Source organism: Camelina sativa, chromosome 10 (assembly GCF_030686135.1).
Source record: "Camelina sativa cultivar CO46 ecotype springtype chromosome 10, ASM3068613v1".
NCBI lineage: Eukaryota > Viridiplantae > Streptophyta > Magnoliopsida > Brassicales > Brassicaceae > Camelina > Camelina sativa.
The window spans coordinates 4,723,887-4,740,453 of record NC_141889.1 but is presented as its reverse complement, the minus strand read 5'-3'; the positions used below and the strand labels follow the sequence as shown (position 1 = coordinate 4,740,453).

General features: G+C 34.0%; 2 protein-coding genes, 2 long non-coding RNA genes and 1 pseudogene across 7 annotated transcripts; 1 reads left to right on the top strand and 4 right to left on the bottom strand.

The window, feature by feature from the left end:
- Positions 1 to 560: 560 nt before the first annotated feature.
- On the top strand, positions 561 to 1,222 carry LOC147935804 (uncharacterized). The gene is made up of 2 exons (XR_015567785.1): positions 561 to 786; positions 899 to 1,222. It is a non-coding gene; the product is annotated as an uncharacterized LOC147935804 (long non-coding RNA).
- A 242-nt stretch (positions 1,223 to 1,464) lies between these two features.
- LOC104720058 (defensin-like protein 183) lies at positions 1,465 to 2,276 on the bottom strand. The gene is made up of 2 exons (XM_010438028.2): positions 2,175 to 2,276; positions 1,465 to 1,926 (listed from the first exon to the last, which is right to left on the bottom strand). The coding sequence occupies exons 1-2, from the start codon at positions 2,272 to 2,274 to the stop codon at positions 1,592 to 1,594; spliced, it is 435 nt and encodes a 144-aa protein (XP_010436330.2). The 5' UTR covers positions 2,275 to 2,276; the 3' UTR covers positions 1,465 to 1,591.
- Positions 2,277 to 5,176: 2,900 nt separating this feature from the next.
- Positions 5,177 to 8,493, bottom strand: LOC104717194 (auxin response factor 16). Its single transcript, XM_087470122.1, has 4 exons — positions 8,179 to 8,493; positions 6,447 to 7,556; positions 5,499 to 6,364; positions 5,177 to 5,410 (listed from the first exon to the last, which is right to left on the bottom strand). The coding sequence occupies exons 2-4, from the start codon at positions 7,533 to 7,535 to the stop codon at positions 5,341 to 5,343; spliced, it is 2,025 nt and encodes a 674-aa protein (XP_087326248.1). The 5' UTR covers positions 7,536 to 7,556; positions 8,179 to 8,493; the 3' UTR covers positions 5,177 to 5,340.
- Positions 8,494 to 11,501: 3,008 nt separating this feature from the next.
- Positions 11,502 to 14,324, bottom strand: LOC104717193 (uncharacterized; annotated as a pseudogene). Its single transcript, XR_015568977.1, has 13 exons — positions 14,128 to 14,324; positions 13,624 to 13,745; positions 13,468 to 13,524; positions 13,287 to 13,382; positions 13,156 to 13,209; positions 13,010 to 13,072; positions 12,870 to 12,932; positions 12,621 to 12,785; positions 12,393 to 12,548; positions 12,239 to 12,307; positions 12,088 to 12,149; positions 11,867 to 11,985; positions 11,502 to 11,780 (listed from the first exon to the last, which is right to left on the bottom strand). The product of XR_015568977.1 is annotated as an uncharacterized LOC104717193 (transcript).
- Positions 14,325 to 14,918: 594 nt separating this feature from the next.
- On the bottom strand, positions 14,919 to 16,325 carry LOC104717192 (uncharacterized). 3 transcript variants are annotated; one of them, XR_756181.3, is made up of 4 exons: positions 16,118 to 16,325; positions 15,590 to 15,671; positions 15,303 to 15,431; positions 14,919 to 15,204 (listed from the first exon to the last, which is right to left on the bottom strand). It is a non-coding gene; the product is annotated as an uncharacterized LOC104717192 (long non-coding RNA). The 3 variants fall into 3 exon arrangements; XR_015569245.1 differs by having other exon boundaries at positions 14,919 to 15,146; positions 15,350 to 15,431; positions 16,118 to 16,300; XR_015569244.1 differs by having other exon boundaries at positions 14,919 to 15,146; positions 16,118 to 16,284.
- Between the last annotated feature and the right edge of the window lie 242 nt (positions 16,326 to 16,567).

The following is a 16,567-nucleotide window of genomic DNA, read 5'->3' as shown; positions in this document are numbered from 1 at the left end:
GAAAGTTGAGTCGGTGGAGAGTGACGGTTGGGAGTGTGATTGGGTCGGGGATTGGAGTAATTCTATTGACGATGTTAGTGAAGATGAAGAAGCAAGTGATAGAGAATGTTACATTATAGTTTGGTCTATTTAGAATATGTTTAATGTTATGCCTCATTATTAATATTTAGTTATTTACAAAACGTTTTGAAAATAAACTTCTGAATGAGCTAGAAATTGATCTTTGTAATCAATGCTATGTCATTTCTTGTAGACATTTGAAGTCAAACTTTTGAATAAGCATTAAATGGAATTTCCATAAATACCAAAGATATTAGACAAAATTGATCAAAACGTTGATTTTGTTTCTATAAGACCTATCTTATGACTTATGAATACGAATATTTGTAAAGATATATTCAAACGAATCTTTAGATATATAAAATTAGGATGAATATAAAAAAGTTACTAAAATTTTGAAATATTTACCAAAAACTACAATGGATAATACTAGACGTATATACTAAGGTTGACTACATACAATACTGACATATTGATCGACTATAAATAAATCGTTGAAAGATATTGGTGATGAGATTGCACTCAGTGTCATTTTAATTAGTATCATACATTTATACGATTTATTTCTGAAACTTGCGCATACTATAATAACTAAATTCACATTTCTTGTGGTATAACCAAAGAGTATATATATTAGTATCTCAATAGTCAAGAAGATATACAAAAGCATGGCAAAGTCATATTCACTTCTTCTACCTATCATATTCCTTGTTATGTTTGTGTTAGGTACACAACATTAATTAAAAACAAAAATTCATATTTCGTTTTCTTAATATTCTGATTATAATTATCTACTTATGTTGTTATTTATATATGAATTATGTCTTGTTGGATACAGTTGAAAAGAATATGGGATGCCTTACATTCATTGGGATGTGCACGAGAGACGTAAAAGACTGTTCTCAATCTTGCAAGTCAGTGTTTGGGCCAAACGCCGGTGGTTTATGTGACAAAGGGAGTGATGTTGGACAGTGTATTTGCACTTACCCTTGTCCGGCTATTAAAGCTCATGCAGTCAAAAGTTCAATTCCTCACAATGTATAAGCGAAAGTCCAAATTCTTATAGTATATTATATGCTTCGTTTGTGGAAACATCATAAACTTATTTCCAATGTTCTACGTACGTATGAATAACAATGTCTTTACCGTTCATAACGAAAAAGAATCACAAAATACTGATTTGTCCTCTATCAAAAATATCATATTTGCTAAGTTCAAAGTAAGTAATACCATGAACGATTACATTGACCAGCACAACCAAAAAAAGACTTGTCGTTCATTTTTGAGGTTTCTCAAAAAGTTCATCCTCTCGCGTTAAACGCCGGACCTAGCGAATAACATATTAACATTTAGATTTGGTTGATTTGTAGACATCACAATATATAAAAAATGAACATCCACAAGTGAAATTTTAATAATAATTATTATTTATTACTAGTTTTGCCACATCGAAGTTGAAACAAGAAAAAAGAATGACAGAATTGATCGGTTTTGTCTATTCTAGCTAGAAAAATTGAAATAGTTTTAGGTTTTAGCAAGTATATTGGCATTTGCATAAATAAGTATGGCCAATACTGTCACAAAATCCAGTTCCTTCATAATACTTTTCCGCACAGTTTTGGTTGCAACACGGAGGACCACATTTATCGCTGCACACGCCAGTTCCACCATAACATTTTTTGGACTTAGGAGGCGATGGGCCTTTTCCGCACGGATAAAAGCATGTGCATGTTAGACCCTTGACATCACATTCACCTTCAGCCTCTGGTCCGTGCTTAGTCTTACATCTCTCATCACATTGCTGCGAGGAACCCTCGCAATAACCGAGATTCTCCATGCATGTCTTTGTGTTCATCTTATTTTCAACTGTAAAATTATACGCATGATTATTATTATTATTATTTTTACTACCTGCAAAAGGAACCATTAGAGAAATTTACAACTATATAACATAAATGATCCTATTATTTTGAGAGTTTTGTCAAAATTAATGTCTTGTCACAAATCAAGAAGGATAGTGAATGTGGTTTCTTATCGATATTACAGAAATATGCTAGGCAGCCATGTATTCTACATAATTCCTAATTAATTGAAAAACAAAGCAGAAATAATACCAGAAGCAAACATGATAAAGAATATGATGAAAAACAAGAGTGAAAATGCCTTCTCCATTTTATTTTTCCTTTGACAATTTTTAATATAACAATCAAACATTGAGTGGGTCTATATATAATGTTATGCAAAAGATAATATATTTTTATTAGTATATATGTTACCAAAAAATATCACTAGCTAGTATTGAATGTTGTATGTTAATTTTATCATATTACTTGTAAATGGAATTCCATGCATATTAATGTTGTTTCTTGTAGACTTAAGTTTTAAAATATTTGAAGTCAAACTTCTTTTTTTTTAAGTCAAACTTCTAATAAGCTATGAATGAATTTCCAAGTTTTTTTTATTCCTTTTTCTCACAATTGGTTGTAATAATTTTTAGTTTGAATATATATTTATGTAATGCCTTAATAAAAAGGTTCCTAGTTAAAAATATGATCCAAAAAAAAAGAGGTTATGACATACATCGTTAGAAATTTGGAATCATTTTTATCTTGTTCTGGTCAAAAATCCCTCTTTTAATTTAATTACAAGAGAATTAAAAGATGGCGAAAACGTTCTCATCGGTTCGGTTTTTTCCTAGACGCACCAATGCATACATTTGTGTCCGTGTTCCGAAATTGGAGACTCAATAATTTCTCTCGAAGATGAAACCATCGTAAAACCTTAAAACAACATAGAATATTTTTTTGTTACCAAATTTATATATATATACAAAGAAGAAGAAGTATTTAACTCACAATACCTTTAGAAAATTGGTTTCCAGCCTAAACATATGTTGTGAACTGCCGTGTTACAATTATTTTGGCGTCTTGCAACTCCCTTGATTACAACATGTATAATCCAAAAGTTGGAAGTCCATTTTATTATTGGACCTCGGGTTAGCTTCAAACTGTATAGCATACGTCGGCTTCAAAAGTTATGAATTTGATTGGTTTTTGGATATAATTTTACAAGACAAGCGATATTGGTCGTACTCGTAAGGGTTAGACATAATATGTCGCGATGGGCTAATTCTACTCGATCAGATTCGTATTAAACCCAATTTGAATCTAGGTAAATAAACTCCAAATTATAAATAGGCCCCATATATATTAGATCTCCAGAATACTCTATCAACATCAACACACTTGTTCTCGATAGTTTTTCTAATCACTCACCGATCGAATCTGATGTCATGTTTTTTACTCGAGAACACAAAATATTTTTCAATTGTTGCTTAATGTTAGCTCTATAAAATTTATTCAGGCGGTGGTTGTAAATCTCGAGATTAGTATTATATTTTAGGTTAAGGGTATAAAAAGAAAAATCGTAAGAATGGACACGTGGAGGGAGAACGTGAAAGAGAAGACAGACAGATTTAGTTTTATTGTGAATGAAGAGGACACATGCATTGATGTTTCTTCACGTAAAGAAAGGCCTTCGAGTTGGCATTTCCTTGCCTCACGAATCTTTGTCTACCTCGTGCCCCTTTTTAATTCTCTTGTCCTCTTTTTTGAATAATCTATTCTTTGTTTTAAAAATTATTTTTTTTGTTTACGTAAAAAAAGTGGTATTTCAAAGTGCCACAACGTTCGCTACTCTGTCTCTTCTCCTCTTTGACTTTTGTCACAATTGTCTCTATCGATAATCGTCTTTAACTCAACCATGGTTAACGAAGAAGTTTTGTTTCAAAACCCTAAGTATCTGCTTTTTCTCGACATTATTTTTTCCTAATAATTTAACTTATGATATTATGATCACCAGTTGAATAACTTGACTTCTTTGATTAGTTTAATGATTAATCCAAAACAAGACTCCCCCATGTATCTTTCGTTTTGCTGTTTGTTTTCTCTCATGATCTTGTTGGGATTGTGAATTGTGAACATGTGTGGTTCAAGAGTCAACTTCGGACGTAGAGAGTTGTCACAATCAATCACTTTTGATTAATGTAAAAAAAACCCTAAAAAATTGATATTATTCAGATATGCAATTAATGTTTATATCTCTTTTTATATACAATGTTCATACTATCTCTTAAGCCACTTGAATTAAGTTTTGGTTCCATTTATATTAACTCTAATCATGACATGTGACTGGATTCAATTAAAATATCTCTCTTTCGTGTGTTGTTTACATAGTCCATGATGTCCATCACTCTCAACTAACAGTCTTAATGATTTTTGTATCCATGTTTAATTAGATCGGTAAAGCGTCAGACTAGATCGAGCAGTAGACCGAAGCTAATGAGTGACTAATCTGAAAAATATTATTTACAAATAGTTAGAACTTGAATCCTAGATTATTCTGAATTTAGATCGAATCTTACTTGATTAATATGTATTCTAATGACACTTCTTTTTGTAGGACACTAGTACACTAGTTTAGAGCAGGGCATGCAGAAAAAGTGAGTATGGATGGCTATATAGGATTTAAAGACTAAAATGTAAAAAAGTGCTAGAACTTTTGTGTCTTTTACATTAAATAAGAAGAGAAAAAAGTGAGTTTAGAACAACATTTGACTTTGAGGACCAAGAAGCGAATATACAATGTACTTTCCAAAATATTTTTAGTTAGGAGGCTGAAGCTGATATGGAATTTTCGCTTTGTATACATTATTGGAATAAACAGAAAATATATAATATATAGTCTTTTGAGTTATTATAAATGAAAAGTGGGAGATCCAACTTAACTTAGGTGTTGAGGACTTTGTGTTTTGTCAAACATAGGATCCGACCGTTGTTTGTTGTGCATGTGCCTAGAGACATGACCCTCGCATCACCCTAACTAATTGTCTTGCAGATTTTTATTACTTTTCATACCTCTCAACAACTTAAATGAACCCAAGAAAACACTCAATATTGTGACTTTGTGCAGCCAATGCTTGTTGTAGCCTATTCATCATCATATAATTTGTTAAGGTTATGTGTAAGAAAGAACTGATTGGATGAGCTCAATTATATAAAAGACCTACTTGTATGTATAAAGTATATAAACCATATTTGATTAAAGAAGCTTTTCATGAGAAGAAGAATCTATTTTTATTTGCAAATAGATTGTGAATTGCATTTTGAAAATTACAGAATCCAAAAAAGTGGAACCAAAATAAATAAATTAAAAAAAGCTTAAAGATTCAAGCTTTGACTTTTTAACTTCCGAGCTCCAACGAAAAACACCTCTGCCAAATTATATTACAACGCTTTCGCTTCCTTGTTCCGTCAGAATCGTCAATCTCCGAGCTGTCTTCAAGAACTCACTGCAAGAGTTAAAAAAAAAACATTTATTAATTGTTTTGCTTCATCATCCAGTAATATGATAAATCTACTCTTTAGTAAAAATGTTACCTGAAAGGCTCGTTTCCTGCGTATTTGATGGCTCCTGATGCATCCCTATAGAGAACAGAGCTTAACATCTCAGACTTATGTATCCCAAACATGTCAGAGAGTTTCCTGCTCAACTCTTCATACGAACCAAGAACGGATAAGTCTAAGGTTCGACCTACATCGTCTGACTCCATAAACACTTTACAATGCCCTGTTTCCAAACCCGATGCATCTTGAACTTTCTTGGAGCAAGGTGATCCTTCGTCTGACGATGATAAGTCCCTTCCCGCAAAACCGTTGTTCTGGTTCGATCCGCCTGATGAAATCTGCGTTTTCTCTAAGTTTGCGGTATCCGTGGATCCTTTTTCTGATAGCTGCTCTTCGGGTAGTATGAGCTTTCCGAACAATACAATGTGAGACGACTTTTTAGATTCGGTATCATTGCATGGTGTTGTTCCCATCGTCAAAAAGCAAAAGCCTTTCTCGTTTTTGGTATCGATGTTTCGCAACCCTAGAGAAGGAGTAAGAGGGAGAGATGATGGAGGAGGAGGTGGAGGAGGTTGTCTATTCAAGTAGTAATGGTGGAGATCCGAAGATGATAACCCGTAGTACTGATGAGCATTATGCCTGGCTCCCTGTAAACCCACGGGAACATTGTCCAGAACAGAGCTTAACGGGCTTGATCTAATGAGAGGATTGCTTGGGAATGAAGGTATTGGGATTGAGTTGATCAGATTGTTGTAATCCGGATGCTGAGGTAACCGCATCTTTTTCCTCGGTGGCGAAAACGAGGTAAGCGGGATCGGGTGAACATTGGATACCAATTCCACTAACCATGGGTTAACCCGCTTCACGTTTTGGAGTAAATCTGGCTCATCCCACGCTACCTAAACACACACAAAACCCAACCATGAGTAACTAACCCTATCATCTAACTAGAAAGAGACTACAAACAAAGAACAAGCTTACTTGTAGAAGCCGCCAAGGAGAGTTAGGCCAACGGATAGGGTCAGAGACGTTAACAGCCGAAACAGTCCCCATAAACCAGCTTATCCGGGAAGAATCTTCAGTCTCAAAAGCCATTTTAAACCTCATACCTGAGCACCAAGGAATCCGCATAGCAGCTCTAGCATCCAACGCCTTGACACAAAACTCCGACGTGCTAGCCCTAGGATAGTACACAACCTCAAACGGTCTTCCACTAATAGCGAGCGTAGCTGCTTCTATAACGGATTCAGCAGTCACTTTCCCTTTTCTATCCGCAAGGGAACAGTTACTTCTCCTCAAACTATTGCTTTCATCTTCCCTTAAAAGAGAAGAGTAGCCACAACTACCACCAATGGGATTCCAACCCGCTGAGTATTCAGGTCCGTTACCGATCCCTCCTCTCTTAGCCCTCCTAATACCTACACAAAGATCTCCATTCTCAGCTCTCATGAAGACGATCGAATCTCCCGCCACAAGCTTCTTCTGGTTCACGAAATTACTCCATCCGGTCGTGAGAAGATGCCTACGTGGCGTCCCTCTATAAATATGCCTAAACTTCCAAACATCTCCATGAACGTCTTTAGCAAGAATGGTTTGAACCGGTGGCTCGGCGTTATAATCCAACCTAGGGAAGATCGTCTCAGCGCAATAACGAGGAACAGAGAAACCACCACCGTTATTAGCATCAGACTGAGTTAGAGTCTTGGCAAAAGAAGGCGTTTTCTCACTATTACTCTCGAAACCGTTACTGTCTTCCCCATCTGCATACTCATGATGATCAACGTACTCATCTTCTTTCAAAGGAATAAGCCTAAGTTTGGCGAAAACCTCGTCTGATTCAGGGTCAGCCATATACTTGATAGCCAAAACACGACACAAAACCATGGGATGAATGGGTAAGTTACCGAAATCGACACAGTCGTAAGCGTTTTCAGCGTGACCTTGAGGGAAGTAAAAGACTTTAGAGTTCATAGGAGGCATACGAACCATACCACCAGCACATGCATGCCATAGTTGAGGATCTAAACCTTTCTCTGATCCACTTTTCATTGGATTCATAACATTTATCATATTTGTTGTGACCCTATCTCGCTGCAAAAACATGAATAAATAAATGTATTTAGCTTTTGGTGTTTTTTTTTGGAACAGAGTAGTGTGTAACCAAAACAAAAACAACACAATAAGAGTTCAAAAATGCATTTTTATAGCAACTTATCTTTTTAAGTCGTTTGTATCAGTCAACTCTAGCTAACAAACGAGATTTTCCCGGAAAATTAAAAAAAACAAAAAAAAAAAAGAGTTTCTAGAAAAACCCGACAGAAAGGTTCGTTTCAGATAGAAAAGAAGAATTCAAATATCAAATCTTCCGAGAAAAACTCGAAAAATATCAGTGAAATGAATTACACAAATTTATAAAACTCAATAGGGAATTAAAAAGAAGAGCACAAATTTAGAAACTTTAGTTAGATTTTATTCATAAAAGATATATAAGCTCAAGGATTATATAGTGAGAAGCAGACAAAACAAAGATTACAGATCGGTCTTCTTTAACTAACAACACAACAGAACAACAAAAGAACAGTATAAGCTAAGAACGCCAAAGCAAAATTAACATTGAATCGATTGAAACAAAACGAAGATGATCAAAACAGAGAAAGATTTCAGAGACAAAATTTAATGGAAAAAAAAAAAGATATGGAAGTAAAAGGGAAACCTGAAACAGTGGCAGATCTGAAACAAACTAAGCGAAGATTCAGAATAGGAAAAAAAAAACAGTCTTTGGTTTGGTTTTGGTGAGAATCTGAAAGAAAAAGATTCCGCAGCTAATTTTTCTGCTTCAGAATCGGATAAGGGAGTTCCTTTTTTTCTTTCTTTTTTGGTTTTTCACTTTTTGCACAAAGAAAAATGGAAAAAAGGGGTTCGTATATATGAACGAAACAGCTTTGTTCTCTTCCTTCTGCCAAACCAAAAAAATAAAAATTATTATTATTATTATCTCTTTTCTGTTTTTTTTTCCTCAACTTACATTAACTCTTTCACATGTCTATTTTATTATTATTATTTTCTTCTTCTCTAGTTTAAGTTTTTTTTTTTTTTAAATTGAATCCCAAAAAAAGGTAATAATTTGGTAAGTCAAACCCTTGATTCCGGGCATAAAAATCGACAATACGGACTGTGAAAAAAATAATACTATAATATAAATACTGCAATATTTTATTTATTTTTATATTTAAAAAAGGAAAAATCGACATACGAGTTAAAGAGTTTTGCATCGCGCACGTGACGGATCCGCACGTGTCGTCGGTGCTTCCGACATATCTCCTAGAAATCTGATTAGAAGCATCTAATTAATTTAGTATTCACTGTTTAAAAAGAGAAAGCTCGTTAATCTTTTTTTGACTCAGCCATTAATTGTTTCTTTGATTAAACTAATTTTTTTTGACAGTTTGTGGTAATCCCAATGTCATTTGCATTTTTCTTTAATTTTCTTTTAACTTATTGTTTACGAAACACGATGATTTTGTTGATAACCATGTAAGCAATTTGCTGTTGCTTACCATTTTTATTAATTAATACCACTGTCCTCAAACGATATTAGTGTATAAAAATAAATCATTAATTACCCAAGTCAATTGGCACATTAATCTAAAAATGGTAGAGAAATTTGGATATCTAATATGTTTAACCTGAATAATCTAGATATCTAAAAAAACAAACATTGATATGGGTTGGAAGAAAATATTTGTATAACATATTGTTTTAGATTGCAAATATTATTATGAGTTCATTATAGTATTGTTTTTTCTTTCATTATTCTTCTTCCTCAACATTCCGTTCTCCATCTTCTCATCGTTTACATATAAAGACTTAAAGATAGACAAATTTAACAAATGATCTAAAAACATAGGGGATTAGACAGCTAATATGTTAAATGATATTTTTGTTTATGTGGTCGGACAAACTCAAAAAGTACTCTTGTGTGACATTTTGTCTTTAGCAATTAGCACAAATAGTAATATCGAACTTTAATAGTAATTTATATTGGACTTGCAAAAAATCAACTAAGTGCACTTTATACAGTATAAAAGAAAAGAAAAATCATCCGATAATGTTATAATTGTACTCCATATATCCAATCAATATAGATTACTAGATATACATGTGTGTATATGTATGTCAATACTACGATCATAGCAAGGCTCAATAAATTTCCGCATGTGTCATGTATTTCTTTGTCGTAAGCAATGTTTTGAAACCCGGACCGGACCGGCCGGTTGAACCGGTTTAACCGCGAACCGGAAGGTATGCCGGTCCGGGTTATACTTAAAAACCGGACACTTAAAAATCCGGATAGAACCGGAAAAACCCGACTAAAACCCGTTAACCTATGGTTGAACCGGCGGTTCGAGTTAAACCCAACATCTAATTATCAAATTTGAAGTAATTAATGTAGAGACCAGCTATATAAAGAAGGAATTGAGTACTTCTTCCTCTAACTTTTCCGATGTGGGACAATATATTATTTCTAAAAGTGTAGTTTCATTCGTTTTGTTCGGTTACGTCTATTTTTTAAAAAAATTTGTTCGCATGAAAATCTCTTTACCAATTCTACTATATTTTTATATAGATTTTCATAAAATCTATTCTATATTGTGAAATTCAGTAAATTGTTAACCCACGGTTGGATCGGGTCAAGCCATTGACTCAGTGACCCGGAAGGTTGTCCGGTTTGCTTTCCGGGTCGGGTTTCAAAACATCGGTTGTAGGAGTTAGCTTTCCCATTAATACGAAGAGTTTGATCTAGGCCATACGTAAAACAAAAATTCAATATCCAATTATATACACGAATATAAACCAGTTATATATATATATATATATATTTGTAGTTGTTGCACTTATGAAATATATATCGTAATAAATTCATGCAAATTTAACGCCGAAACATATTTTGATTTAACAGTTATTTGGCTACACTTTTCTGTCAACGTTTCTTTGTCAGCTTTTTTTTTTCCTAGCAGTGTTTATATACCGAATCGATACATATCTTAAAGTAATACTTAATTTAGTGATTTTTTTCTATGTGGGAACATTAGAAGGCTGGTGAAGAAGAATGTGTAGTGTAGCTTTTTAATTTTAGTATTTGTTATCAAACTAATTTCTAGAAGAATTATAAGTTAATTCAGGATTAGGAATCTCATTTCAACATTTAGATATTACTTAAAAGAATAGTAATATGAATGGAAATGATGATAAGATATTAATAGTAAGTAATTAATGATAATGTAAAGAGAACATATTTGACCGGAGGACATAGCACGTGCGACTAACCATGGTTAAGTTTGAAGTGTGTCTGTCTGTGTTGTATAAGTATGTTGTTTTGTCAACACCACAGACTCTCCTTGTCAATAGTTAATAGGTGTGTCTCCATTTATGTGAATCCAGTAATATTTGCATGTCACAAGGGCAGATTCGGCACTTGAATCTAAACCACCGGATCTGATCTGATCTGATTGTCCTCTAAATGTAATACTTCTTTGCTCCTGCACCTTTTATGGTTCATGGTTTTCTTTAGCATCGTGAACTCGTAGCTAATTAAGATTTGAACTTTTAACTCACTAGCTTAACTTTTGGAAAACTTGGGCTTCTGGGCTCAATCTATAGAGGTTTGTTCCATTCAAATATTAGGGTTTTTATTTTGAACAAAGAGCTAGATTAGAAAACATACACCATGACAATTCATTTTCCTCAAATTAATAAGAGTTCATATCAAATAAAAATAGATGATAAAAGAAAAAGCTAAAAAGAGAAATGAAAGCTAAAAACAAGAAAGAGCGTAAATGTAAAGCGACCTTTTAAGGAGGAGACATATAAAGACATGAAACTGGGATCAGACACAAACAGTCGTTATAGACATTGACTCTCTCTTGTCCTTTTCTTTCTCTCCTTTTGTCTTCACAATTTTTTTTTTTTTTTTTTTAGTTTTAAATATTTGGTTTTTTATTTACGTTATAAACTTTTAGTATATTAAAGAAGAGCTGAGAAAGATATTTTTACTCTAAAAAAAAATTACTAAAAGGCTTTTTTAGTTCCGACTCGTACCAACCTAGCTGGGCTGGGCCTGGATACATTAACATTGCCAAACCAAAATTGAAACTACGAAAACTGAAAATATATGTTCCAAGATTTCTTCTAAGTACAGAGAGTGAAGAGACATATCACATATAGTTTTGTGTAGAACAGCTCTGCTCAATTTCTTCAGCCTAAACTAATAAACTTTTACGAGTCTGAGAAACCAGAAAAGTATATACAAACCACCTGCAAAAGAGATTTCCTTCACTTGAGTAACCGTCTCAACAGGAACCAAAACTAATGATATATTTAAAAGTAAAGTCACTAGAAACCTTTCTGATCTCCTAAAGTTATAGTTCTATTGTTTCATTGGTGAGGATGACGGCGTTTGGCTCTGCGGTATCCGAGGACTGGTTCTTTTCTATGGCTGTATCTCTTCTTCCCTTTGGGACTGTTTGACCCGAAAACAAAAGATTCAGTTTCATAGTTACTTTTCTCTTGCAACAGACTGATTGAAGTTATAGACTATTGTTGAAAGATGTTCAAAGCTTACTTGGAGACTGCAGAAAGCAATTTGATGATGAATATAAGAGGGAAACCAATCAAAGCTGTGGCCTGTTGAAATCAAAATAACAAGCGACTTAGTTATGATTTGTAGACTCTATAGATGGATTGAATGAATGGAATTTGTTGGAAATACATACCCCAACCCAAGCTAAGTCCATGGTAGCAATCGGCTTCGTGACCTCATTGTTCTTCAGCATTTCTTGAGCCTTGGTTCCAACAGAGAGAAGCTTATCAACGTGTTACTGTATTTTTTATAAACAACAAAACTAGAACGCAGTATGATGAATATACCTGTCGATGGTAGATTTTTGTCGAGTTAACTAACTTCTTAAAGCCATGTCTTACGTTTTCTGTATATGGCTCTATGGCAACTTGAACTCTCTCCAAGTGTGGTTTTGTTATGGTCATAATCCTGGTAGTGTATGGGTGTGTATGTGCTCTGATTACCTAAGATAAACAAGACAATGCTCACAATGTTTTATGCAAAGTCAGAATAAAAGTATGTGGAAATATATTAACCTCAAGATAGTAGTATGAAGCGTCCAATCCTTGGAGGAGATGTGGTGTCAAAGCCTGCTTAGATGTACTGAACACCTCGATGGACTTATCGGTTAAATACTGAACTTTTGGTTCGAGATATATAGTTAATGTCACACATGCATCTTTGATGCTTGGGATCCATTCCTGAAAAATCAAGGGGAAGAATTCTCAGATGCCAGTATCAAGTAAATGAGAAGTATATAAGGGTGCAATGAGAACGATACTCACTGAATTGAGGGTTTCAATGTGAGGCTCTGACCATGTTTGGACTTGGTCAATTATCTCCGACACCTGAAAAAACGAAAAGGACTTGTCTATACAGGGAAGTTTAAAAGACTTTCAAGGTTAATTTTGAATTGAAGACAAACCTTTTGAATAGTGATATGAAGAGTTGGGCTAAGATGTTGATGCCATAAGGTCATTAGATATGCCTGCAACCATGAAAGAGAGGCCTTTAATGAAGAGTTAAACAAATAAGATTTGTGCGATGTTAAACGCCTTCTTTTAGATTAACCTGAGTTTTATTCCGGTTGAGACCAAGCTTAGACAAGAACCACTTGCCATCCATCTGACCACAGGAAACAAAAAACAAGAGTAAGCTCTTGTAATATGCAGATCAAATCCTAGAGACAACATATCTCTTACATTCTCAAGCTTTGAGCTAGGTTGTTCAACTTTCTCAGCTTCCACTTCGAGCCTTCTCTTGCGTTGCATTTCCACTTCCCGTTTTAGTGCAAATACCTGCCAAATGCACAAGTTGAATAAAATGATTGAATAAAAGTAATGAACAAAATGAAATACACAAAACTCCAGTTACATGACCAACCTGCTTCTGAAGCTCATAAACCTTCTCTTCTGCTTTACTCTTCACCGCATCCTCAGACTAAACAAAACATATTACAACCAACAAAAGTAAATAACTTTCCTCTACATCTTGTTATAGGCAAATGAATCAAACTCAAAAGAAGAATGAAAATCTCACTTGAGAAGAAAAATCAATCTCACTCTCAAACAAGTAAGACTTCTTCCGGATGTATAACTCCAGACCTCGGATCTTCTCGTCCTTGCTAATCAATTCTTGGTTTTTCTCAGTGATGATTGACTCTTTAAACAACACACAAGGAAAACACAAAAAAAGCCTCTCAATAGTTAGCAACCAGATTCAAAATGCAGCTAAAGAAATTGTAAAAAAGCCATCAACTTTGGAATGAAAAGCACGTTACAAGTTAATCTCCAGAGAAACAGAACTGAAACTGGAAATGTGAAACGTCACTCTAACATAAACCTCATATGAACGTTACTCAAAATCTCCAGAATTTTACTAAGAAATGCAACAAATCAAAAAGAAACCCTTTTTCACATTTCCCTACAGTTCTTCAGAAACAAAACAAAAGACTAAACCTTTACTACATAGACACACTAAAGCTACAAAATTTGCATAATCTTCACCAAAATCGAAAAAAGGGTAAAGTGACATGAGACGTACGAAGAGCAGAGACGGTGGATTTGAGTTCATCACAACCGGATGAAGAAGAAGCTTCAGCATTTACACAGTGAATGAAGAAGAGAAACAAGCGATCTCGAGGGTTACAAGAAAAAGAAACAAAAGCAGCTTAAAACCCGCCATTATCGGAGACTGCAGCAGAGGAGGACTTGGCACAGTCAGAGAGCGAGCGCGAGTCGCGAGAGAGAGAGAGAGAGAGAGAGACAGAAGACTAAAGCGTACCAAGTCAAATAAAGGGGTCTCACTAACTTTTGCATAATTACTTTTGAGTCCAGTTACTTTTGATAAATTATATAAACTGCCCAAAAATAACTTGTGCAAAACGCCTGTTTTTTAGGCCGTATCTGAAAAGTCGTAATTAGCCCTTAATCTGACTCTTAAAGAGTTAAAGTTCTTTATAATATGCAACTAAAAACGGAAGGATATCAACTTAAATGTAAAAGTATATTTTAAAATGTATAAAAAGTTTAATTTCCTTTTTTACCTTTTTGACTTTTTCTTAAACAAGCTAATTTGCTGTAAGTATAGATTTTTTATATATTAAATAAAAATATTGACAATATATTTTATCATGCAATATTGCTTTTTTATATTAAATAAAAATATTGACAGTATATTTCAATTAGAGATGTCAAATTGATTAACTCAACTCAGTTCAACTCATTATCTAATGAGTTTAGATTAAATGAGTTCATAGGTTGACCCAACTCATTTAAATAAATGAGCCGGATCAACCTATGAACTCATTTAATCCTATGAGTTAAATGGTTAAATGGTTAAATGATTAACTTATGTAAGTGAGTTCATACATTAAAACTAAAAGGAAGTACATCAAATATGTCTTGTGTTTTTTTCTTTATTCACTCACACAAAACACAATGACAACAATGAATATTTGTAGTCAGCGATGCTCCACACTCTTGTATACGACGATGCTCCACACTCTTCTTAGAATGAATATTTGAGTAACATGACAAGCAACTTCGACCAATGATAGCTGACTACAAGTAGATTCAGATGATCAAGCTGATTGAAGTCAATAGCAACATTAAACATAGACTGCACAAGTGAAAGAGAGTAACAAAGACAAACTAAGCTTCTTTTCTCTCTCACTCAAATTCATTCAAGCAAATAATTTATGTTGATCATGAACGTACCAAAAACATAAAACATAGTCAAGCTTTCATATTGAGTAGAAACAAACTTTGGGTTTTGAAAGCTTCATTCATCTTCTTTTCCACTCGAAGTTGGGTTTTCCCGAATTACAACTATCTCGTCCTTCTCATCTACATCATAAAAACCAGATTATACGAAGCAAGACAGCAAAATGGCATCAGAATGACAACTCTACATACACGAGCATAGTCAATCAAATAACAGCAACACACACGTACACAACACACGTTTGTGATGTATCTGCTGAAGTTTTACGAGAAAGACTTACCAGACTTTTAGATTGTGATGTATCTGCTGAAGTTTGCCCACCACCCCCACCAAGAGAATATGCATCTTCACTGTCCATTGATCTAGAAAAATAGACAAAACAAATAAAACTATAAGATGAAAAAATCACAGACAAGTCATAGAGCAACTAGGCATTTCATACGGATGAAGAAATCTTATAAGATGAAAATTTGATATAACAGATGAAGAAATCTTATAAGATGAAAATTTGTAAACATGGCATCATATATATAGTCTTCTCGATTATCCAAACATGATGAACATTAAAACAAACACAAGTAATCTAACAAGCAATCCAGTTTCTTATTATAATCTAAGTCATTCAAATCCCCAAATCAAGAGAACAAGCCACATAGATACACAAACACCCAGAAAAAAATCAAAACCCAGAAAAAATCAAAACCCAGAAAAATCAAAACCCAAAGATCAAAAATAGTCAATTTGTTTCTAAAACCCAAAAATCTAAAAGAGAAACAGACGGAGAGAGGGAGAGAGAGAAGAAACAAACCTGAACTTGATTATATCCTTTGTAGATGTCTGGTTAATCACGATGAAGGTGTGTTTAACCCATGAACTAGGGGTAACCCATGAACTCGAAGATGAGAGGAGAGAACCAGCTGCAAATGTTCACGCCGACGAAGATCCAACTCTCAAATCACGATGAAGGTGTGTTTTGAGAAAAAATCAAAGCATTAATCGGTTTATTCATTTTGATTGGTTTACAGATTTTTGGTTATTTTAACCGGTTTAACCATTTGACTCAATAAAAATGGAATTGATGGATTAAATGGTTAACTATTACCCATTACAACTCAACTTGTTTGATCCACTAAACCAATTAACTCATTAACCTATTTTATTCATGAACTAATTAAGATAAATTTTGTTAACTCATTAGAGTTCATGGGTTAGATTGAGTTGAGTTGATACATGAAACTTGACCCATTTTGACACCTCT

Coding starts and splice junctions, on each gene's coding strand:
- LOC104717194 (XM_087470122.1), bottom strand. CDS start 7,535: ATGATAAATGTTATGAATCCAATGAAAAGTGGATCAGAGAAAGGTTTA. Junction 6,365..6,446: donor CTCCTTGGCGGCTTCTACAA/GTAAGCTTGTTC, acceptor GTGTGTGTTTAG/GTAGCGTGGGATGAGCCAGA. Junction 5,411..5,498: donor GCAGGAAACGAGCCTTTCAG/GTAACATTTTTA, acceptor TAACTCTTGCAG/TGAGTTCTTGAAGACAGCTC.
- LOC104720058 (XM_010438028.2), bottom strand. CDS start 2,274: ATGTTTGATTGTTATATTAAAAATTGTCAAAGGAAAAATAAAATGGAG. Junction 1,927..2,174: donor CTTTATCATGTTTGCTTCTG/GTATTATTTCTG, acceptor ATAATTTTACAG/TTGAAAATAAGATGAACACA.